This window comes from Schistocerca serialis, chromosome 6 (assembly GCF_023864345.2).
Source record: "Schistocerca serialis cubense isolate TAMUIC-IGC-003099 chromosome 6, iqSchSeri2.2, whole genome shotgun sequence".
In the NCBI taxonomy this organism is placed as follows: Eukaryota; Metazoa; Arthropoda; class Insecta; order Orthoptera; family Acrididae; genus Schistocerca; species Schistocerca serialis.
Window position 1 is genome coordinate 424532932 of NC_064643.1, and position 25185 is coordinate 424558116.

The 25185-nt window shown below is 42.7% G+C and overlaps 1 protein-coding gene across 11 annotated transcripts in view; it reads right to left on the reverse strand.

Annotated features, from left to right (window-relative positions):
- The window catches only part of LOC126484139 (putative beta-carotene-binding protein), a 276025-nt gene that overhangs the window by 42249 nt on the left and 208591 nt on the right, over window positions 1–25185 (reverse strand). The window contains exons 1-6 of one of the 11 annotated variants that reach the window (XM_050107533.1): window positions 17144–17268; window positions 15528–15638; window positions 14537–14687; window positions 14276–14415; window positions 13849–14001; window positions 12835–13103 (exon numbers count right to left, since the gene is read on the reverse strand). The exons of 3 other annotated variants lie outside the window; for them this stretch is intronic. In XM_050107533.1, the coding sequence (XP_049963490.1) occupies window positions 12904–13103; window positions 13849–14001; window positions 14276–14415; window positions 14537–14687; window positions 15528–15638; window positions 17144–17204 (816 nt within the window). In that variant the 5' untranslated portion in view covers window positions 17205–17268 and the 3' untranslated portion in view covers window positions 12835–12903. Of the gene's footprint in view, window positions 1–12834; window positions 13104–13848; window positions 14002–14275; window positions 14416–14536; window positions 14688–15527; window positions 15639–17143; window positions 17269–25185 lie in introns of those variants that run through there. 7 more of the 11 variants (XM_050107531.1, XM_050107526.1, XM_050107529.1 and 4 more) reach the window with 7 other exon arrangements.

Consider the following 25185-nt stretch of genomic DNA (forward strand, 5'->3'; position numbering starts at 1 on the left):
ATCAGGTCCTATCAGTGAACCAGACTGTGCCTTCCGACAGTGTTTCTCGTCTATGTGAAGAATTTGCAGACATTTTTGCACCAGGCCTCGGTTGCGCTGAGAACTATAAAGCACATTTGGAACTGAAAGTAAATGCGCAACCGAAATTTTTCAGAGTGCGCAATGTTCCCCACGCATTGCGTGATGAGCTCGCAAAAACATTACACGATTTGGAATCACAAGGTGTAATGGAACGTGTACAGGCTTCTCTCTGGGCATCACCCTTAGTAATTTTGCCGAAACATTCGGGAAAATTGAGGCTTTGTGTGGACTTCAAGGCAACAGTGAATCCACAACTAGTGATTGCAACTTTTCCTTTACCCTGCCCGGAAGATCTTCTTGACAAACTGTGCCGGGTAAATATTTTTCGAAGTTGGACCTCGCAGATGCGTACTTGCAAATACCGGTGGACGAAGAATACCAACGCGTTTTGGTGGTTAACACGCATCTTGGGTTGTATCAATTCAAACAACTGCCATTCGGGTGTGCATCTGCCCCTGCGTTGTTTCAGCAATATCAACAAACTGTTCGTGCGTCGATCCCTACTGCAGCAAACTATCTGGACGATATTGTGATCTCCGGAAAGAGGGAAGAAGAACATTTAGCCAATCTCAGAACATTATTTCAGATCTTGCGACAATATGGTCTTCGCTTACGGAAGGACAAATGTGTGTTATTTGCTCGTGACTTGCCATACCTGGGACATGTACTCAATGCCCAAGGCATACATCCCAGTCCCGAGCACCTCCGTGCCATACAAGACTTGCCTTCGCCACAGAATTTGAAGCAGCTAGAAAGTGTGCTGGGAAAAATAAATTACTATAACAGATATGTGCCACATGGCTCTTCCATTTCAGCTCCGCTTCATCGCATACGCCGTAAAGGTATTCCGTTCGTCTGGACGACGGAATGCGAGCGCGCCTTTCGCCAGTTGAAATCGGAGTTGCTTTCCAATACTTGCCTTACGCCATTCGATGCCCAGAAGCCCTTTTTGTTGTTGGTCGATGCATCGGATTTCGGGATCGGTGCTGTGCTTGCGCACAAAGATGGATCGCAGGATCGGCCTATTGCCTTTGCGTCCGAATTGCTCTCGTCTGCGCAAAGAAATTATTCACAGATCGAGAAAGAAGCATTGGCACTCGTATTTGGTGTTACAAAGTTTCGTGATTTCTTGTATGGTCTTCCCTTTACCATAATCATAGACCACAGACCTTTGACATCGCTTTTCCATCCGACCAAGCCTGTACCTCCACGTATAGCGCAGAAATTCATTCGCCGGCCTATTTTCCTCTCGCAGTACCGCTATGATATCTTGTATCGGTCCACTGCTAAGCACGGAAACGCCGACACGTTGTCCCGCTTGTCTGTTGCTGAGAATAGGGCATTCGATTCCTCCGAACTTGCTTGCATGTTCATTTGATGTGGAAACTGATGACGTGGTCGAATCGTTTCCGATTGATTTTCGTAGTGTAGCTACAGCCACAGCTGCCGACCCTGTCTTTGCTACCGTTCTGCGTTTTGTTGCTACGCCATGGCCCTTGTCAAGTCACGGATCGGGGCCTCGTTGGTTCGCCAATTTTTTGCTCAAAAGGAGAGACTTTTTGTTCGACGTGGTGTTTTGCTGTTGCGTTCTGATAATGATCAGTCCAGGGCCGTGGTCCCACGTTCGTTACAGTCCTCTGTCTTAAAGCTTCTCCACCAAGGACATTGGGGTATAGTGAGAACGAAACAACTTGCTCGTCAGCGCTGTACTTGTTTCGGAATCGATGCCGAATATGTGCTCTTCTTGCATGGTCTGTGCCGAACAACAATCAGCACCACCACGGAAATTCTTTTCATGGCCAAAAGCCACTTCCCCTTGGCAACGCTTACACATCGATTTTGCTGGTCCATTCTGGAATGCTCGATGGTTGGTAGTGATAGATTCATTCAGTAATTTTCCTTTTGTTGTTCGGATGTCTTCCACGACGTCATCTGCCACCATCCAAGCGTTATCTGCTATCTTTTGCATTGAGGGTCTTTCACAGACTATTGTTTCCGATAATGGCCCACAATTCATGTCTGTAGAATTTCAGTCATTCCACAAGGCCAATGGTATTCAACATCTGACGTCCGCGCTGTTTTCGCCACAGTCAAACGGCGCTGCTGAACGATTGGTCAGGACTTTCAAGTTACAGATGTTGAAGTTAAAAGAGTCGCATTCTCGGGAGGACGAGTTATTGCTCTCTTTGTCCTCGTATCGGTCTCAGCCCTGAGATGGTCGCTCGCCGGCTGAGTTGCTCCACGGTCGCCCTCATCGCACCTTGATGTCTTTGCTACATCCGCCGCATCAGGTTCCTGTGCAGCGGCGGACACCTGCTTTTGCCCCAGGCAACGTTGTCTACTACCGCCACTACCGAGGTTGACGGCGTGGGCTCGAAGGGCGCATTCTTCGCTGCCTCGGATGCGCTATGTATCCGGTTTTGGGGGCCTCTGGTGAGGTGCTCCGGCATCTCAACCAGCTGCGCCTCTGTCGTCGTACGGGATCTGCCGCTCGCCGTCTGCTTTCAGCGACGGTGCCGTCCGGTCAGCGCCCTGGGGACCCATCTACTGGCTCGCCTCAGCCCCAGGTATCACCGACGCTGCCTTCCATATTGCCCCATGGCGACGCGCCGCCGCCAACGCCGCCGCCGCCTGTTTTCCCGCTGGCGACGCCCGCAGTGGACGCGTCGCTGCAACCGCCGGGCGCCTCCCTGGGTCACGCGCCATCGATCACTTTCCCTGACCAGTTGTCCTCCGACATGGAACTCTTGCCCGCTCCGGACCATATGTCGTCTTCGCCCGTCGGGTGCCCCGGCCCGATGGAGGTCTACCCTTCGGCCCCTCCTGTCTCTCTGCGGGCGCATACACCGCATGTTGGCGTGCACCCTGGAGCAGGTTTTTAGGCGTTTCCTAGCTCCCTGCGGTCTGAATGGCAGGGTGCGGGTGGCACAGCCTCGCCTGTTGTTAGGCTCCCCACCTCGTCGCATACGTCAACATGGGGTCCTCCCTACGGCGGGCGGAAGCCTTATAACACAACCGTACGCCGATTTTCGGGGGAGGAATGTGGTGCCACCGCCAGACACCACACTTGCTAGGTGGTAGCCTTTAAATCGGCCGCGGTCCGCTAGTATACGTAGGACCCGCGTGTCGCCACTATCAGTGATTGCAGACCGAGCGCCGCCACACGGCAGGTCTAGAGAGACTTCCTAGCACTCGCCTCAGTTGTACAACCGACATTGCCAGCGATGGTTCACTGACAAAATACGCCCTCATTCGCCGAGACGATAGTATCACAGCCTTCAGCTACGTCATTTGCTACGACCTATCGATAATGTGAATCATGTACCGTCAAGAGCGACGTTCATCATTAATGGAGTAGAGTTAAGTATTCCACCAGCTACGTCCGTTTTTCTAAATTCTAATTTCCTTTTCCTGTTTCAGACCTCACGCCAGCCTGCGTGAGCTAAAACTCATGCATTTCGGCCTCCTCTAGTAACACGGTGTTGGCTCTCATGCCAACCACAACACTATGGAACCCTCCTGGGTCACTGTTGGACGCCAACACTGCGTATGCAATTCAGCGGCCCTTTATTTACGCGAATCACATGACATGTGCCACATAGCTTCGCAAACATAGCAACCAACTGTCGGATGCCTTTTACTCGGAATCACTGATGTATTTCGTTGCATAGACCTAGAACCAAATTATTAATTAAGTGATCATAATGTTTTTGCTCATCAGTGTACATTTAACGTTGATCTATAACATAGCCACAGGATACCTGTATTAAGGCTAACTGGTTTCCAGCGCTGCCTGCTAAAATTTTTTCCCAAACGATTATTGCTGATACAACATAGTCCCTGTGTAGGGGAAAATGGGAGTTTCGTCTCTTAAACCGAAACGCTAAATAGTTTAACTAAGCTGTGTAGTTTTCAATAGCATAAAAAGTCAGTTTATCGTATGTTATTTTTATTTGCACGTATTATGCTCATCCTGATTCTAATGTTTGATACCTGCAGTTAACCAGCATGTCATGTTGTCAACCCAGGGGGTACGTATACAGGACAGTCATCATTGTTAGGTTATCAATAAAGCTATATTTTCGTAAAGCGTAAAGATGTATCCAAGATAGCTAAAGACTATGCACCAGCCTATGATGCTCTAACAAACACAGCAGCACACACCATATCCACTATAATCCATGTGTTTTCCTATAAATATAAGGTTTCTTTTGATAGATAGCTATTCAAATTTACGGGAGTTTTTCGATGAAATAATTTTGGATAACGTTCACTTGTAGATATTACGGCTGGGTAGTGTATCATTATCACAGTAGGATGGGGAAGAAGCAACCCACACTTGCTCATATATTAATAACATAGAGTACAGTCCTGCTCTGGCTGTCAAAGCTGAATATACATTCCACAGATACAAGATAGAGAAAAATGCTTGGAATAAGTTACTGATGAATTGCAGCAGTCATACGGGTACAAAAAGGTGCATGTTAGGTTTCGGAATTTTGATCTAGTGCCCATGCTTCATATTTCGGCAACTCCCTTTGTTGAAGTACAAATATCTTGCATCCTGTATAACCATTTCGTTTCCCGATTTTTCTAGATTTTCCAATATTACTTCATATTTCCATTACTGCTATATTTTCCCTTATTGCCCACGTTTCTCTGTATTTCATTGTATCTACACATTTTTCCTTATTTTGCAATTCCCAATGAAGATCGTCATGCTGTTGAATGAAACGGCATCGTCCCAATTTTAAGAGCTGATCATGTGGTATTCTGGGGTGAGCCAATCGCTGAGTGTTTCAGAACTTCTACGAAGAGTGATGTAGTCGGCCACTTTTCTGAAGTTCGGGAAACAGAGTTCTGGTAAGACCCTCAGCCATTACTCCACACTGATGTATATTCGTATGTTTTTAATCCACTTAATTGGATGTGCAGCTTCGTCATGCCTCCGACAGACAATGTCAGTAAAAAGCATGCGTTAAAGTCCAGAATACTGTCAGTGGGGATGAATTATGCTTTACAGTGGTACTTGTGGCTCGCTGTTGATATTGTGCCACCAGTTGAGTGAATACGAAGTCATATCATACATCTTATGTCTGCGGAATCTATAATCTGAAGAGCACCTTTTTACCTGTAAAACTCTGGGACCTACGAAAGTTTGAGAGGCGGGATCTGGATTATTTAATTTACTTTTAAAACCTGTATGCAAATGATAGCGAGCCCAAATAAGAAGATGATGACTAGGAGCACACTGTGCAGAAGGAAGTAACAGCATGCAATAATTGGAAAAGTCTAGTTTTCAAAATTTTGTGGTCAGCTGCCCAAACACGTAAATTTTTTGTTCTTCAGCGGACAAAATTATCAATGAATTTGGATAAAAAGAAGTCCATCTACTTGCCGCCCAACTGAATAAACAAAACATAAACGACATTTCTTTCATGCATTCCTCAGTTCCTTTATCAGGAGAGTACACCGAATGGTGCCTCATTGATTGCTCAAGCCAGGAATCGTTATTTTAGGAAATATCTACCAAGATAGAAATTTCCACCATTACCGATGTTCCTTCGTTGATGATGACTTCGAGTGTCTCCTAGCTCCAGAGGATCGTTTTGGAAGTGACCCCAATGCCTCAAAATCTACCTTCACAGAACAGTATGCAACATATATGGTTGTGTATCAAGTTAGATGCTATAAATGCTGTTACCTTAATAAATTTAAATCAAATTTCTGGGTTAATCCCGCAAGATGGCGGGTCTCTGAGCTCAAAAATTTGTGACAGAACGTGATAGCTCATTCGCAACAGCCGGCCGGTGTGGCCCTGTGGTTCTAAGCGCTTCAGTTTGGAACCGCGTGACCGCTACGGTCGCAGGTTCGAAGCCTGCCTCGGGCATGGATGTGTGTGATGTCCTTAGGTCAGTTAGGTTTAAGTAGTTCTAAGTTCTAGGGGATTGATAACCTGAGAAGTTAAGTCTCATAGTGCTCAGAGCCATTTGAACCATTTGAATCATTCGCAACAACATCCCATGGTTGACTAGCAATGCATCGTACACGAATGCAATACAGTTATATTTGTAGTCGGCTTCTCGACGGAAAACTCGTAAAGGCCTACAGCAGCTCATAATGCATGCAGCTTGAAGTACCAACTGTCACATCACATACCCGTATTGGTCCACAATTTGAACGAGTATGATGCTCACTTCCTTCTTGAGCACTTGCTTGACTTATGTCTGAAAGGTGCTTTCTTATTTCACTACTATTCATCCAAGCATCACTTCAGAAACTTTCTGAGGCAATGCATCAAGAGTATACGCACAGAACCAGAGCTATATACACCGACGATGCTGTTTAAGGTGGTGATGAAGAGAGTGTACTTCGATTTGAATACCTGTAATCGATAGAGAGATACCACAGAAAAGAGTTACCTGACGTAACGACATTTTCCAGTAACCTGGTAGGTTCTGCCATAATTGATGAGGAGAATGAGCAACCGTCACATGTTTGGCACATATTTAAGGAAAAATATTAGATTTTACATTAACACTGATGTTTGAGAAATAACGGAGTGTATGGCTAGGCATATACTCTCTGCTTCCAGCCATCTGTTACACAACATCAGGGCTTTCGTCGAACGCGGTGATAAAAAAGAAAACATGACAGTGCCGATGTTGACATGCTGCTCCTATTCGAACGCGGGAGTCGCCAGTATGTGCACAGGCAAACAAATGTGAATAAATTCCAAATTCGGTAGAAGGAGTACAGTCACGTCATGCCACATTATCTATTGTTTCTAGGGTTCTGATAGCTGTCCGAAGAGAAAATCCTTAGAGTCGAAGATGAGATCCAAATGTGGCTACTGAATCTGATGAGTAATATGTCCTGGAGGCACAAATGACATGTTTCACCAACTGCCAGTCAGTGGCGTTGGCGAAGATATGAAAGCACGTTGCGAGGCGTGTCTAATATCGATATGTGTGTTCTGAACCTCTCCAAACTCCACATGTACTGATTCAATTATGAGTTTGCCACTCTAAACTTTGCTTATACCAAATTACTTTGTGTGGATAGAGATAGTTTTACTTACAGAGTGACAGATTGTGATTTATATGAGGTAATAAGATAGAATCACAAAGCATTGGGCAGGTCTGGATAGGCTGCCGATAATCCTTATGAAATAAGACTACCAAAAGTGGTCATTGTTGACTTTGTTGGGCTCTGTTGAAAAATGTAAGCATACAGTATAGATGCAGGTAAAACACAGAGGTTTAAAAAATGGTGTTGTATTATGTGGCCTCAAAGGCTCTCACATTCAAATATTATGGATGTTTCTGCTCGAGTAGGCTAGAGCAGCTCCTCATTCTGTATACCAACTAGTCTTTCGATTAAGAAGGCACATGAAACATACTGTACGGCAGTTGAAGGCAGTGCTATCGCATCTTGACAACATATGGTTCTAGTGTGAGGATGGGATCAGGACACTAATCTGTGCACAGTATTCATCTCATTCAGTGTTGGGCAGTGCAATTATTTATTTGTAAATTGTGATTGTTCATGTAGAATTCTTGGATGAACTGCATGTCATAGATGTGTATGAGTATGCATGAATAAGTGTATACTAAATATGTGTGTGAAATATGTATACCTATGTGCGGATGTGAATATTGTATACATTGGTGTGTAAGTGCGAGTTTCGTTCAGCAGCTGCTGCTAGTCCATGTTTTGGATATATTGTATATAGAAAAGTGAAATGTAAAATACTGTATATAGAATGATTAAACCAATCAGAAAGCTAATAATTAAATGCGAAACACATTATTTAAGGTAGGATTAAAAATTACTTTTAATAAACAATCAAAAAATCGTTGTGAAAACTCTACTGGAAAAGAAACTGTTATTAGTAAAGCATATCTTAATTTGTTATATAAAATCGCCAAGGTAGCCGAGAGCGCTAATGCGTTGCTTCCTGGACTCGGGTAAGCGCGCTGGTCCCGGATTGAATGCGCCTGGAGGATTAATGACGAAGGCCAGTATGCCGCCTAGCCTGGACGTGGCTTTTAGGCGGTTTTGCACTACCTGCTGGGTGAATACAGAGCTGGTCCCCACGTTCCGCCTCAGTTACACGACTTGCAGACATTTGAAAAACGTTCCCACTATTCCATGGCTTACATTAGATGCAGACAGCTGGGGTACATTAATTCCATCCCAGAGGGTTCAGGGTGGCTGCAGGAAGGGCATCCGGCCACCTTCTACAACTGCCAAATAAACAGTAGAAAGGCCGACCCCTCATTGAAGCGGGAATAAGGCATCAAGAAAATGATAATGAATGATCTTAATTTGTTATATTATTGATTTTTTATATTGACCATTTGACTATTGAACTGTTACGAAAATGTTTGTATTAATAGTGTGTTTACAACAAACAAGATCCAATACTTACACCATCCAAGCACAATGTGCTACTGATAATGGATGAGGTGTGGACGAGAGCTCAATAATTAACCCATTGTGGGAGTCGGGAGCTGAGTATCCCACTGTAGTAATATTTTTTTCATAGGCTGAGGTAGATAGTAGTCACAGAAATACCTGACAACCATGTGAACAATACTGGGTTATGTTTTGTACCATGTACACGTTCCTCAGTTGCCTGGGTAGGATGTGGATGCCCATGCCTGACCTTGGACATTTGTTGCAAAAGTGTGGTCAGTATTGTGCATCCCTAGGAAAGGAGAATGGTGTGGTTACCTTGAATATAACCGTTCCAATTGCGTCAGGTGTACCTTATTGAGGACAATTAATCTGATACTACAGGTTACTATCTTTTCATGTTACTTATCCCGCGGTGGTCTAGCGGTTCTAGGCGCTCAGTCCGGAACCGCGCGACTGCTACGGACGCAGGTTCGAATCCTGCCTCTGGCATGGATGTGTGTGATGTCCTTAGGTTAGTTAGGTTTAAGTAGTTCTAAGTTCTAGGGGACTGACGACCACAGATGTTAAATCCCATAATGCTCAGAGCCATTTGAACCATTTTTTGTTAATTATCAATTTCAGTGTTATCTTATCAGTCTGTACTGTTGGAGTGTTTGGTTACCCAGAATAGACGCTGTGGTACTATTGACACACTATAATTTTTGTGGCATTGGAAAAATAATCTGGCTTTTGTTAAGGTGTTACCAATATGCCTCATTAGGGATACTTTCACGTCGTCGAACTAATGAGAAAATGATGCCGATGAAGCGATTCTGATGTTCGATGGATGACGTTGGTATTATATAATTAAACTGAGCAGCAGCAAAGCCACAGAGTAAGATGAAATTTATGAGATGAACTATACTGACGCAACACTCACATACGCACATGGCCCTCAAGATTGCAGCACCAAGGATAATAAAAGCAATGCAGTATTACTAAATCTGCTTATACAACATACAATTTGTAGCATGAGTAATATATATTCGATATTGTGAGAGATTAGGTGTGTAAAATATGCGAAGTGTAATGTGCAGAGCTAACACTTCCGTCACCCAGTATTGCCTGAGCATCTGGACGAACTTCGATAACAGAAGAGGGTACATTATTTCTTGCTGCCTCAACTATATTCCAGAGTAAATCAACCATAGAGGTTGGTAAATGGTGAGATGCCAGTCTTTCGGAAAACCGTGACGAGGTGTGAGAGACTAGAGAACATGCTGGCCGAAGCCACGGTTGAATGGTCTCGGAATCGAAGTTGTGTTAGTACGTGAGAAAAAATATTCTTTTGAAAAATTAAGTCACGGAGACCTTGAAGATAATCCACAGGCACGGACCTCAACACAGTAATTAACTGATTGTGTCCATATTACCAGCAATGTGAAGCAGAGGTGATCGTTTTGTGTACTCAATGGCACTCCAAGCGCCCATGTCTTGAACTCGATGTAGTATGAAGGTCATATTAGCACCTTTTAATATCTTGTCTTATATTGTACGTTTTAGACCACAGATCTCATAATGGTGTTATCCCGAAACGCAGCTTCAAATGATAAAAACCAAATTCTATTGGCGTCAGTGAGAAGTGCGTCACCTTTTAATGGCAAGGGTGGTAGAATGTTTCTTGAGAGATTTTCTGTGTAAAATGTTAAAAATTTATCTGTAGCTGAACGCCTTCTTTTTTGAAAATTATGAACATCGTATATCACTTCATATTGTCAAACGCTACTTCTAAATCCACGAATAATGCTAACGTGTATCGATTTCTTTAAAGTCTTGCTTCCATTATTAATCGTAGCATCTCAACTACCTCTCTGTTACTCCATTATTTCCAAAAGATAGGCCGATCATCACCTGAACCTCAATTGTCTTTCCATTCTTCAGTATACTATTGCTTTGAGCTACTTCATGTAGTATTGGGCTGATGGTGGATAATTCCGACGCTTATCTGCCACTGCTTGTAACTTGGTTTCGTGTTGCGTGGACCATTCACGGATAAATGTCAGTGATGTGGAAGGAGTCATTTAATATTCACATAAGAAAATATTTTTAAATATGCTTATATACTATCATTTACGAGGGATTTTTGCTTAATAAAAGGACATATGAATGTGAGTTAGTAATTCGTACATACCATCTGTTGAAATTAATATATGAAAAGAAGGATTTGTCACGGACTAACCTTCTCAATTTGTTTTCAAAATACAATACGCTGTCTATCAGATCACTGGGCTGTGGATAAAAGATTTTAGTTGCAGCATGTGATGCACTCTTTTAGTGATAACCTTAATGTGGCGTAATGAATTTTATTTTTTTCATCTCGTATTATAATTATGTACATCATTGTCCGTTTTGAACTGTAAAGGATCACATGCAACAAACTTCATGACAGAGTAAGTGTACTATGAAGGAGTAGTCAGTTTGCCTAACTAGTAAAACAGACACATACGGGATGCTCCTGGATGAGCACTACGTATTATCGTTCCAGCACGTTCTTTAGGAAAGGAGGATGTTATCAAATGAAATTATGCACAACACGTCTTTATTGATTTGCCTCACGAGAAGATTAGCATTGGTTTCAAGTGCAAATGTGGCTGTGGTAAGTTGATTAGAGAGTTCCAGAAAGATATTTTTCCAGCTTAAATTATCATCAATACGGACATCTCTGAATTTTCAAATATTCACCTTACTATGAAACGTAAAAATCTGTAGACGAATGTTTGGTCGGTACACTAACCGATAATTTCATAAGTAACTCATAAAACTACAACTGGCAATATAAAGGAGTGTTGAGGAAATATAATGAGTTAGTTAATGTAATTTTAAAGCCTTAATAAGTATTTTACGAAAGTGTCTGTGGATTTTAGTCTCTATGGAAGCGAAATGTGGATGATAAACTCTAGGGAGAAACGACGATTACATAGGCATTTAGAAATGTGATGCTGCAGAAGAATTGTCATGAATATATGCTTACGTTCAAAAACTAATTAAATGATGCCCAATTGAGTTGGGCCTGAAAAACTTCATTGCATAATGTGACGGGATAAATTTATAAGTTGATGGGATCGATCCTGAGGCACGACGGAATTTTCAAATTGGTTATTTAAGCAAGTGTAATGGTGGGCTGAGGGGGGGGGGTGTTCTAAGGATACCATTGCTAGACTACAGTAAACAGATTCAATGACATTAGTTACCATAGTTCTCATGCAGATACTTGCACGAAACCTTCAAATGGAGATCTATCTTAGACCAGTATCTAAGATGAAGATTGGATGAACACATGGTTTGAAAGATTTGTTTTTAATTTTTAATTGTATGTCATTGTTTAGTAATCAGCTATTGAATGTTTATCTTACGTGTGTTCTGTTATTCATGCTCATTCAACTTCTCTTTGTGTTAATCGAAGGCATATAATAATATAACCTAACAGAAAACTCAGAGATTCAGTATATTAATTTAAATATTAAAAGTTATTTCACTTTTGAATGGTCTCTCGTCTAAAGATCTAAGCATTTCAACTTTTTGTAATTTGCTTATGTGAAAGATAGATTAAATATCCAAATTAGTCACCCTCTTTCATGCTACTGATAAATGTTGTTTAATGGTTAACAGGAAAGATTTATTCCAGTCCAGTCATCACGACTTTTGCTTGCGATGGTTTCTGTGAATTTGTTAAACAAAGACTTGGATGCTTCCTAGTTTCTTTGAGCCAGTTAGGACTGATTTTCTCCATTGCTAAGTGATGTATTTCTTTCTTTCAGTAGACTGATGTGCTCGGCACTCCGATATTCATAAGGCTGACGTTCGATGCTTAACTTATTCGCTCTACTTTTGCACCCAATAACTCACAACATGCTTCTTGGGCGCTATCTTGAATTTCCTAAGAGTCAGAAAATGCACTGTGACATGGCGAAAAAACGACTGTCATAGCAGCATAAGCAGTACATAGTTGTGGGTTCTTTGAAGTGAACATATTTTGGTAAATTACAGTTTCGGAAAGTTATGTCAGTCACGTAATAATATATGCGGAGGACAGTCATACATTTTGCTTACATAATAAAGAATTTTTGCTTTATTCAGTGTTACAATAATGTATCTGATCACTGCGGTATAGTTGAGACTCAGTAACTGACCAAGCTAATGTTCTGTCAGTCATCCTGTTACGGAAAATAAGAAGGTATCATCGTTTAGTGGCGTTATATGTATTCAGCATAATGGGAAAGGTAGATGATTTAGTATTTGTTCTTGGAAACTGATGTCAGTTCAGAATTTTAAAAAAAGTAACTGAAGAAGTTCTAGTAAAATTCTTTATTCAGAGAAATAATATTACTGGCTATATACACATCATAAATTGGAAAACATTTACTTAAAACTGAGGAAAAATGAATTCTTTGTAATAGTTTTCACGCTCTCCGGGAATAGCTTGTTGTACGGAACGGTGTCGAAGACGTACTGCGCCTGCTGCTTGTAAACCTGCTCCATCCAGTCCTCCATGGGGCCCAGCATCTCGCGCTCCACGATGGGCGATGTCATCGCGTTGATCAGGGCGTTGCCTGCGGCCTCTGCAAGTGTGAGGATAGTCTGCTTTTAGTGTGCGGTATGAAAGCCGACAGCACCTCACTTGTAGACGCCAGACACATTGAAATTCTGGATGTGTAAGGAGATCAGGTACCGGGATTACTTACGAATAGCAGAGCTTCTACTATTCTAAGGTGTGCACGGAAACAAAAGGAGGAAACAAAATGTATACAAGCAGAGAAAAAGATCAAATAAATGGTTTACTATGCCAAAGGACAGTTCACAGGAATAGGAGTTACAACTTGTTCGAATCACAAGATTTCTAGCTGGTTTTATTACGGTGAAGTTGGATTTAGCCAAGTGTAAGACGAAAGACTTGTATCTCATTCCAAAGTAGATGTTATTTGTTAATATCGCTCTGGAAGGCATCACATCAGGAAAGAACTTTCATACTGTAAACTTGTATGGCTAATGAGATTTGTGTGTAAAGTAGGCGATAATATCGTCACATGTAAACACTGATGTGAATTTGTGCCTTAAAAACTGAAACAAGTGTCATAAAGAAGGAGAAAGCACGATAATGTGATTAAGTACTACCGTAGTTTCAGGTAGTCACCGCGTTTGTTACGTGGAGTATAGATTTGGCACCAACGTATGAGGTTAAATAAAAAATACTACGACACCACAGTGATTGAAGCATCTTATATACGTTGATATGTAAGCAGCATGTTGTCGATATATTAATTGGGTTTTATGAAACACCATTTTAAGTGTGCGTGTGTGACATACCAAGAGGAGGGAAGCCTCCGAACAGGCCAGTGAGCTTATAGGAAGTCTTCCCGTAGGTGTACTTCGTCTTGGCGGAGTCCAGTTGCAGATAAGTCTCGCCGTTGCGTCGAGTGACAGGGTGTCCCTTGTAAGTTACGTCTGCTGTAGGGTCGACTGAAAGGGAGAAGAAATAAATCATAAGAAAGAGTAATCGCTTGTGAGCCAATTATTTACAATGAACTTACAGCTGCACTACGAGGCAATGTGACTTTATGTTGCAATTTTAATAAACTCCCTTTTATAACACAGAAAGACACGCTGCGCATTCAATTTTACTTCGAACTAATTGATTTTTGTTTTCATCTCCCTTTCCTTACATGTCTACAGTTTATTACCACACGCATATAAAAACCAAAGGTTCAGTTACTGTTAGGCACGGAATACTTACTCATTGTAAGTTTGAATCGGCCGTTGCCTCTCACAGGAATGCCCTTAATAACTTCTTCATCGAGAGTGTAGATGCCTTCCATCACCAAGGCACCAGGGGTGTGAGTAACAACATGAATGGTGTGGTTCTCCACGTCCACTCTGGAAAAACAGGAATACATTTTCAAAAACGTCAAACAGGAAAACTTCTGGCAAGTGATAGATCAGATTTTAAAACGATAAATATCGTGATTATTTCTTAATGTAACGTGCCGGGACTCACTGCAAGTCGTCGAGAACGCTGCGTGCGTGACCAATCATGACGATGTCGTCCAGCTTGAAATTGAGCCTGAGGAGAGGCGTGTCGGCCTTCAGAATCAGGGGTGGGATCTGCGTCAGTGGGTCGATGGGTTTCGCCCCGATGCTGGGGAGACCTGTAGACGAGACAACGTCTCAGAAGCTTTAAACGGTTATTATGAACCGAGGCACCATTTGCTGCGAATCTCGCAAATCGTGATAAGTAAAGTGGTCACAAAGATGTGTAAAGTGAAATACGAGGATAATATTTATGCGATAGCATATTTATGCGATAGCTGACGTCCATCTGCAATTTACGATGAGACACATTTCTGCAAAGCGGAAATCATTACGTGGCATAAGATGGGATGGCCAGATTCGATAACCATGTTATTGTAGTATTCCCTGGAATGAGTTTAGAAGATGGCTTTTTGGAATAGATGTATTTGTAAGTCATTCCTTCATGTTATGTAGTTTTACTTCGTTTCTTTTTTTTGTACGCATATCTTCCCCGTCTTATAAATACGTTAATATCCTTCTGCCTTGTGTTTTTCTACATATTATCTGGCCTATATATTTAATGAATTATGGTAAAAATCTATGCTGAAATTTTAGTTCCAGAAGTCAGAGACTGATTTCTAATACATCGTGCTTTTCATACAATGATGACACAACTTTCAGAGATAATAGTGAACGAAGAATTTATCAGGGAAAAGGAAAGCATGGACGGGGAGCAATTCAGTTCAGGTCTGAGAGTAAGGATGGGAAAATTTAAATTTGCTGCAGAGTATGATAAAAATGGAAGTACACACAATATGTGGTAAATTTACTATACGTAATTTCAGATTCAGATATTAGCCCTTCCCCTTCATACCAAGGAAGTCTGGAGTATCACACAGTTTACAAGACTGTACTGACGCTGAGAAGTGCCTGGCGTTTAGCTGTACGGTGTGGTGTGGTCTTATGTTAGTACTTACCACCTGCCAAGAGGGAGAGCGCCGACTGCAGGGCGTTCCGGCGGCAGGTCACGACGTCAGGATCGTTATCGGGACACGTCCTCACTCCCAGGCCACTGGGGGACGGGTCATCTGAGGGACAAACACCAGAACAAGGAATTACTTATCACAGAGTTTACCTTGATCATTAGCGCACGTTGTATTTTGTGGTGAATCCAGTTAATATATGTTTCCAATCAGGAGCTGGGAACGTACGTCGCTTCGGTAAGCGCACTCTCATTATCTGCAGATAGGGGGCGATTATTCGTAACCTATCATTAAACATTTGCAGTCTCCTTGTCAGTAAGACACAAGCAGAGAAAAGAAAAATACCTTATGATCAGCTAATGAACACGTTTCTTAATATCTCTAGCGTGACATCAGGATCTTATTGACAACGGCACCTTTCATACCTCTATTCTTTCAATCGATGTCCACGTCCATAAATGTGTCTGAAAGTGAGTGAAGATCTGAAGAGCGCATTCAAAGCTCTTTAGTTTTTTGCTGTTGTTTTGTTCATTCTGCATCTATATCTGCATGGTTACTCTGGAAATGACAATTAAGTGCCTTGCAGAGGGTTCATCGAACCATTTTCAAACTACTTCTCTACAATTCCATCGGAAAAAGGAACATATAAAGCTTTCCGTTGGAGCTCTGATTTCTCTTATTTTATTATGATGATCATTTCTCCCTACGTAGGTGGGTGCCAACAAAATATTTTCGCATTCGGAAGAGAAAGTTAGAGATCGAAATTTCGTAGATAGTTCTCGCCGCAAAGACAACCGCCTTTGTTTCAGTGACTGCCACCCGAAATCGCGTGTCGTATAAGTGACACTCTTACCCCTATTTGCGCGATAACACGAAACGAGCTGCCCTTCTTCGCACTTTTTCGATGTCCTCCGTCAATCCTACCTGGTAAAGATCCCATACCGCGCAGCAGTATTCCAGCACAGGACGGACAAGTGTAATGTAGGCTGTCTCTTTAGTGAGTTTGTCGCATCTTCTATGTGTTCTGCCATCAAAGCTCTTTCTTTGTTTCGTTTTCCCCACAACATTATCTATGTTGCAAACAATCTAAGGGGGCTGCTCAGATTATTACCTACATCATTTATATAAATCAGGAACAGCAGACGGCCTATAACACTACCTTGCGGAACACCATATATCGCTTCTGTTCTACCCGATGATTTACCGTCTGTCACTACTAACTGCGATCTCTCTAAGAGGAAATCACGAATGAAGTCACAAACTGAGACGATACTCTACACGCACACAATTTGATTTATAGTCGCTTGTGAGGAACGGTATCAAAAGCCTATTGGAAATCTAGGAATTTGGAATCGATCTGAGATCCCTTGTCCACAGCACTCATTACTTCATGGGAATTTGTGTTGCACAAAAACGATATGGGTTAGTTTTGAACGTTATTTGGAAAAATAAATTCGTGAGTATGAATAGAACTTTCAGGGTAATAATCTATTTCTACCATAAGATCAAATACAGATTTGTAGCATTGGACGAGAAATAGAATGACGAGGAAGTTGTCGGATTATTTGTTAAGAACCACAGAGGCTAGACAGGTGTGTGTGTCGGCTTACCACCAATTCGTGCGTCGACTGCAGCGACGACGAGCAGGGCGAGAACGGCGGCGAGCTGCATGGTGGCTGCGTGCTGCCAGAGCTGCCGAGAGCTCGCTGTCCGGACTTTATATAGGGTTTCGCGCCGCATTTGCTGCTCCCTTCGTGTCCCTCTGCGAAGACGACGGTACTTCGTAGTGCCGACGCCGTCAGTAGTTGCGTAACATGTTGCACTACGTGAAGTCGGTCCTGGGGCACAATCCAAGGATGCCGAGGTACGAAGTATACAAATGTCGCTCTCTTCCCGGGAACTCGTATACGTGCAGCGCAATTTAGTGAGATTTTACCGCTATTGAAAATGCATCTCACTGACGAAATCCGAGATAAAATTTGAAATTCAATGTTTAACCAGAAGAAGCACTGATAAATTTTCTAGAATAAGGAATCAGTATTTAGAGCAGCACGCTTAAAATACAACAAGAGTCGAAATTACCATCAAGTAACACATTATTAGATGTTGGGATTTCTTGATAGACCATATGTTCGTTTAAAACGTATAAATGCGTGTTATTAAAAAACAAAATTAATTACTATAATTTGTGAAGTCGTATTTACGCCTATATGCCCATTTGCCTCTGCCAGTAACTATCATAACCCGTCTTACTGGTTTCTTTTACAACAGAAACTTTACCTTATTTACTATTGATACATCATATTTCTTATATATTTTCGTAATCTTCCCCAAATAAAGTCAACTGGCATAAAAGTTATTTGACTATCGTACCACGTCTTAATATAAAAAATGTATAGTTTTTGTAGCGTTATGATCCGGTACGATTCTCAGAAAACTTTTATGTAAAGTTTGGTCAGTTGTTGTACACATTTACGTAAATATTTTGTCATAACTGCAGGGGTTCATTTCTTTTCAATAAGGCAACAACAAACAGAAAAACAGAGACTGTTAAATTTTTTGTAAGCGAAAGGACTGAAGTGAAGTATTAACGAATCATTTTCGCTTTCTAATTTGTCACACACATTTTATTGCCAAGCGATTTACATCCAGTTTACCATAAATTTATACGTTTACCACATTTCTGTATCCGTTTTTTTTAATTTGCATACAGTTTCGCAGAACTGACATGATAGTTCACCTAAAAAAACCTCAGTACTCGAAAGTCTAAAAGAAGTGTTGGCAAGTTTTAAATACCTGACGTAAATTCCAAAAGTATGCACCATGGTTCTGCATCCTCTTAGCAAATTAGAACTACATTATTACGTATGACCACTGCTACACCTCAAATAGCCCACCAAAATGCGGTCGTTTACCAGATTTTCGTGTAAATACCTTCCGCCCGCATTCATTTCGAGATTTTCTTTGTTTCCTGAGCCTTGATGTGCATTACATTTCTATCAAGAGAGCAATATGACTTCTTTCCTTTATGGAAACGATTACTCGTGGGCCAAGTGATGATTACATCCTGCGATGTGGGATGTATAGAAGAAATACCGTGGACATAGACTGATAATTGTCGTAGGTGACCAAATGCCTGCTAGATTAGTCATAAGCGTCTAAACGTGAGCGTCCATGGCCTATCGACAAAACGCGTAGGTCAGACGCTAGCCAGGTCTGTAACCATAATATCTGGAGTAGGCAACAATGGAGTGTAAGACTGTGTCCATACTTGCTCTGATGTGAAAAGTGTCTCATTCCTGTACATAGCTCTGTGTGTTGTGAAATATACAGATGCACTAAAGGAATGATTGGAGCTGAGTTTCCGGTGGGTGCTGAGATTGTTACAGACGACGAGTAAGCTTCTGTTGGGCAAGGATGGAGCAGAAAATTTAAAAGTAACCGGACTATAATTTACTGTTTGGCACAGTGTCATATTTGTTCAATTTTAGACCGATTCTGCCAATCACATTACATCGATGGTCGAGTGAAGATAGTAAGTAGTCCAGACGAATGTTATACGACACTTTCTCCATGAGACTCTCAGATGGTATGTGGACTATGTGGTTATTACAAAAGGCAAGAAGTTATTCCTCACCACCATTACCAATTTATAGATAATGCTGCCCCTCAATAGATGGCATTCTCCACAGGGAACACATTTGACATCTGGTGGCCTATCTTTCTCAGTACCTAATCTGTCCATGTAAGGACAGAGTAGAGCTACGGTTGGTGAGGATGAATATTAGAGTAAATAATCTGTCTGCCGTATGAGGCCGGCCGAAGTGGCCATGCGGTTAAAGGCGCTGCAGTCTGGAACCGCAAGACCGCTACGGTCGCAGGTTCGAATCCTGCCTCGGGCATGGATGTTTGTGATGTCCTTAGATTAGTTAGGTTTAACTAGTTCTAAGTTCTAGGGGCCTAATGACCTCAAGAGTTGAGTCCCATAGTGCTCAGAGCTATTTGAACCATTTTTGCCGTATGAGTTCGGAATCTACACTTTCGAGCAAACTTAGATGTCACAGAGTTCAACTTCACCGTCCCGCTGAACAAGAATCTGTTCAGTTTTAGGACATCTGATGCTTTATACTTTCTATCCAGTGTCGTCTGCTTTCAAATTTCATGCGCAGAAGAAATAAGAACCTTTTGGTGCTATAGATCTTGCGACATATTACTTGTATTAGTTGGTTAGATATTATTTCGGTGGCGATGAATTTGTAGTCTGCAGAAATTGTGCTATATCGTACTGTATATATAATCTAATTTTTACTGCGACATTTGAAATGTAGGACCCGGATAATTTTCAGTTGCAGTCAGTGACAACATAAATAACTGTGTGTAACAGCTTGTGCACTTGCATATGGGATGATCATATACGCCCGATCATACGTAAGGCAGATGACAGACTTTGGCGTAACGAAAAGTCACAGAAACTTGGAAAAGCTAGAGAATGAAATATAGGTTTATAGGAAACTTTGAGCTAGGTTCCGACACTTTTATAATTGTCTTCTCCGGAAGGAATAATGAACTTTGTTACGGCACATGCTGATGAAGTAAATTGAATAAAGCTAAACGAGTCTTTTCGTATGAGACACTCATTTTACAAAGTCAAACAATCACAAGCCATTACTTAGGAATACAGCAACAGAGTATTTTAGAAGTGTAGTGTTGTGGAATAGTAAAGAGTTGGAAATATGGAATACTGTCAAAATTTCGTGGCCTATGGCAAGAGCCAGATGCAGTAGGTTAGCCAAGAGGTAAGAAGATTGCACATGTATCAGAATGTCTAATCACGCTGGGGCAGTGGACTGGTTACACACAACAAGCGAGAGAGAATTGCTTAGGATGCGGGTTTGTATTAGACGGAGACTTCGTAGAGTGTAAGATAGAGGTATAGCGTCAGCCGTATTGCATTTCATAACTTCGCATAAGTCTGACTTAACAACATGTAACTCTGTCACAAGAACACCTTAGGGGTGAGTACGACAGATAAATCAGCAGTATAAGTGGAACGAATCCGTTCATTACAAATGAGCATGACGTAAGGACGTCGCTCGTGCTTCCTTGTAATACGCCAGCTTTGATAGCAAGAAGGCACTCGCAGTTTGACTTGCAGTCATATGTGTACTGGGACGCTGCATAGCGCTCAGCTCGGTGATCGACATGTTAATCTTTATTAAGGAGATGTTGCAGTAAGGGCGGCCCATCCAGCTGCAGACGTGACGGGAGAGTGCCACCTCTGGTCCTCTCTGCTACCACCCTCAATCATCAACCCAGGATTAGCAGACATCGCAGCAGACTCGCTCGCCATCAATGCTGACCACATCAGTGAGCCGTCGTCGAGATCGTGCATGGCCTATGCCCTGTGCATCCGCCGTCACAACCAGGTGAGCCGACGATGCTGGGGTACTGCAGCCCCTTCCGCCTGTCCACCGCGGTCGAGCCACCAGCAAGAGCAGGGAAGAAGACGTGGTGGGATAGAGTACACTCTGCACTACGAGAACGCTTCTCATGCCGACAGCGCTGGAGTTCCAATCCGGAGCCTCTTAAGCACAGCAGCCTGCTGTCCACCGCCGAGCTGGCCGGCCAGCCGGGCGCCGCCACCCACGCGCGGCCGAAGTAAGGGCATTCCACCGCTATGTCACAGCACGTGGCGATGCGCTAGCCAAGACTGATGCGGCCCGGTGCTGGTATCATCGCTCCGAGTCAGCGAGGACTCGGTGAAGGTCGTTGATATCACCCAGCTCAGCCAGCTTGTGTTACGCGGACCACATTGTACTCAGCAGTAATAAAGGTGTCATGAAATAATAATGTTTCTTTGACGATTCTGACTTGTGCTCAGTCATTTCCTAACATCCTGTCAACTGGAGAGGTCACCCCTCTCCTTCCATTCCACCGAAGGCGACCGGGACCACCGGGGCGCCTACAGATTTGGTGTCAGAAATCCTTGTGCCCACCGCCTACGGATATCGTATCAGAAGTGTTCGAACCGCCCACTACAGTGCTGGCCTGCTTATCTGGTATCTGGAGTCGTCGACGCCGCCACTGCAGGACTGACACCACAGAGTTGCGGTCAGAACTGTCGACTCTACGCAGCCTTGTGGTAAGTGCATGAGGCGATTTTTGTTAATAATTATGGATGCACGTTCTTTGTTGGGAGTGCACTTTGTGAGACCTGCGGAAACAGCAGATTTATCTGAGTTTAAGGGAAACAGTTGGGAAACGCACTTGGTACCAGTCAGATGTACTGTGGGTAATTTAATGGGGCATGGGGAGCCATGCACGAACTTTGTACCAGTAGAATGTTCAATTTGTAGACGGTTTGGTCACGCAGCGCACAATTGTAGAGTGTCGCTGGGCAACAACAAGACGGAAGAATTAATTTTGTTTAGTTGTGCTTTGTGAGTCTTGTTTGTCTTCTTGTGCGTAGTGCTCAACTGTGACAAAGGAGTTGAGTAGCTAGGGTAGTTATTGTTCTGATGAGTAAATTCAGTATAGAGTAAGTTGTTGGTAATTTGCACAAAACATGACGGAAACGAGATCCGTTAGTACTGAAATGAGAATGGCTGCTCTGATGGAGCAAGTCTCAAAATTGTTAGAAGAGAATGGGCAGAATAAGTTACATCATGTTGAATTAATGACGCAAATGGAGACCTTGCGTTCGGCGCAAGGTTCCCAAACGGGTTCAAGTGGGTGCACGTCAGTAGCAATGTCCAACCTTGCAATATATTCTTTAGTAGCTGACCTGATCACGCCTTTCTCGTGTAGAACAACAGAGGATGTCACAGAGTTCATTAACGCTGTCTTGGCAACAGCTGCAATGAGCAGATTCTTGTTCAGAGGAACGGTGAAGTTGAACTCTGTGACATCTAAGTTTGCTCGAAAGTGTAGATTCCGAACTCATACGGCAAAAATGGTTCAAATGGCTCTGAGCACTATGGGACTCAACTCCTGAGGTCATTAGGCCCCTAGAACTTAGAACTAGTTAAACCTAACTAACATAAGGACATCACAAACATCCATGCCCGAGGCAGGATTCGAACCTGCGACCGTAGCGGTCTTGCGGTTCCAGACTGCAGCGCCTTTAACCACACGGCCACTTCGGCCGGCCTCATACGGCAGACAGATTATTTACTCTAATATTCATCCTCACCAAGCGTAGCTCTACTCTGTCCTTACATGGACAGATTAGGTACTGAGAAAGATAGGCCACCAGATGTCAAATGTGTTCCCTGTGGAGAATGCCATCTATTGAGGGGCAGGATTAGCTATAAATTGGTAATGGTGGTGAGGAATAACTTCTTGCCTTTTGTAATAACCACATAGTCCACATACTATCTGAGAGTCTCATGGAGAAAGTGTCGTATAACATTCGTCTGGACTACTTACTATCCTCACTCGACCATCGATGTAATGTAATTGGCAGAATCGATCTAAAATGGTATCACCCAATTCAACAAAGATGACACTGTGCCAGACAGTAAATTGTAGTATGGTTACTTTTAAATTTTCTGCTCCATCCTTGCCCAACAGAAGCCTACTCGTCGTCTGTAACGATCTCAGCACCCACCGGAAACTCAGCTCCAATCATTCCTTTAGTGCATCTGTATATTTCACAACACACTGAGCTATGTACAGGAATGAGACACTTTTCACATTAGAGCAAGTATGGACACAGTCTTACACTCCACTATTGCCTACTCCAGATATTATGGTTACAGACCTGGCTAGCGTCTGACCTACGCGTTTTGTCGATAGGCCATGGACGCCCACGTTTAGACGCTTATGACTAATCTAGCAGGCATTTGGTCACCTATGACAATTATCAGTCTATGTCCACGGTATTTCTTCTATACATTCCACATCGCAGGATGTAATCATCACTTGGCCCACGGCTAATCGTTTCCATAAAGGAAAGAAGTCATATTGCTCTCTTCATAAAAATGTATTGCACTTCAAGGCTCAGGAAGCAAAGAAAATCCACGAAATGAATGCGGTCGGACGTAACTACGTTACGTATGGCAAATTTGCGACTTGCAGTCGAAGCCAAGACGTTCGTGATGTACCATGAGACGCTTAGTAAGGCGAGCACGTTTGAAGAATTGGCAGATGGGTTACGACAAAGATATCGTTTGCTAATTTGACACAGAAGGTCAATCACACAGTGGAGTCTTTTTCAGATTGGATACAGAAAATAAATTCGCAGACCTATGAATTACCGGGTAATCCTGATGCCGATCGTGTATTACTACAAGAGGCAGAAAACAGAGCCCTTGATATATTGCTCAGGGGAATTCCTGCAGAATGTCTCGTAGGGTTAGTATGGAGAATCCAGGGGATTTAGCTGCAGCACTGTGTATTGCAACGCATCTGCAGGAGATAGACATTGCAAGAAGGGTTCGCAATGATAAATGCATCTTTGTGTCGGAGAGGAATTGTTACCAGTGTGGGAGGAGAGATCACGTGAAGGCTCAATGCAGACAGCCGTAGTGCTATGCTTGTAAACGCTACGCTCACAAGGCGAATGAGTGTCGTAGTAAGCAGAATGGTAACGCGAATAAACGGGAAAATGTGTTAAACGGGATCGGGAGTGTTTCGTCGGTCGGAAGACATTCCCGGTAAGCAGAAGTACGGTGAAAACTAGTACAGAGACTGATTGTTGCTTGATGGGTGTTGTAAGGAGTAACGGATGTAAGGTTTTGATTGATACAGGGGCTCATGTATCTGTTGCTAGTCTAGACCACGTGGGTAGGAGAAGACTAGGTACTCCTAGGTATAGATTACGTGGAGTAGGGAATAATGAGTTGCAATCATTGGGTACAACACAGCTCGTTTTTAAGATTGGAACTCTAGAGTTCGGAGAGCAAATGGAAGTGTTGACAACTGTGGCACTAGGATATTCTGTGATTCTCTGACTGGACTTCCTCGATAAACACCATGCCAAAATTATTCTTTCACAGCGTACAGTTGAACTCAGTGGAAACTTGTTTCCAATGGGTACAACAGCTGTAAATGTTTCTACGTCGCGAGGTGCATCCGTTGCTAAGATGTCACCAACTGAACCGCGTACAAGGGCATTAAAGATGATTACGCATGTCAAACTGCCTTCGGGTACAGGGAAGTTAGTTTGGTTGTCAGTAGGTACCTATGTACCACAGCAGAGAGCAATGAAGCATTGGATTAAATGCATTGTTTTATTAGGAGGAGTGTTGCGCGCGTAACGGATATAAATGGGGAACTGATGATTCCGGTCAGTGTAGATAATTTTGGGGCAGATGAAGTGAATCTCCCAAAGGGTTTAGTGGTAGCAAGTTTGGAAATACTCGACGATGAGGATATAGGTGAATCCCAACGTGATTATAACGTCAAGCAAACCGTCAAGGCATCTGTACTACGTGATAAGATTCGTCATTTGGAGAATGGTGATCGGAAAGCTACGGAAGCTTTTTATTAGAGTTTTTAGATCTGTTTAATTCAGAAGGTCCATTACCAGCAACTCCTATTACACAGCACCGTATACCGACAGGCGATAATCCGCCTGTCTATTGAAAACCATACAGGATAGCGAAACACCTACAACCACCAGTGGAAGAATTTATTAATCAACAGCTAA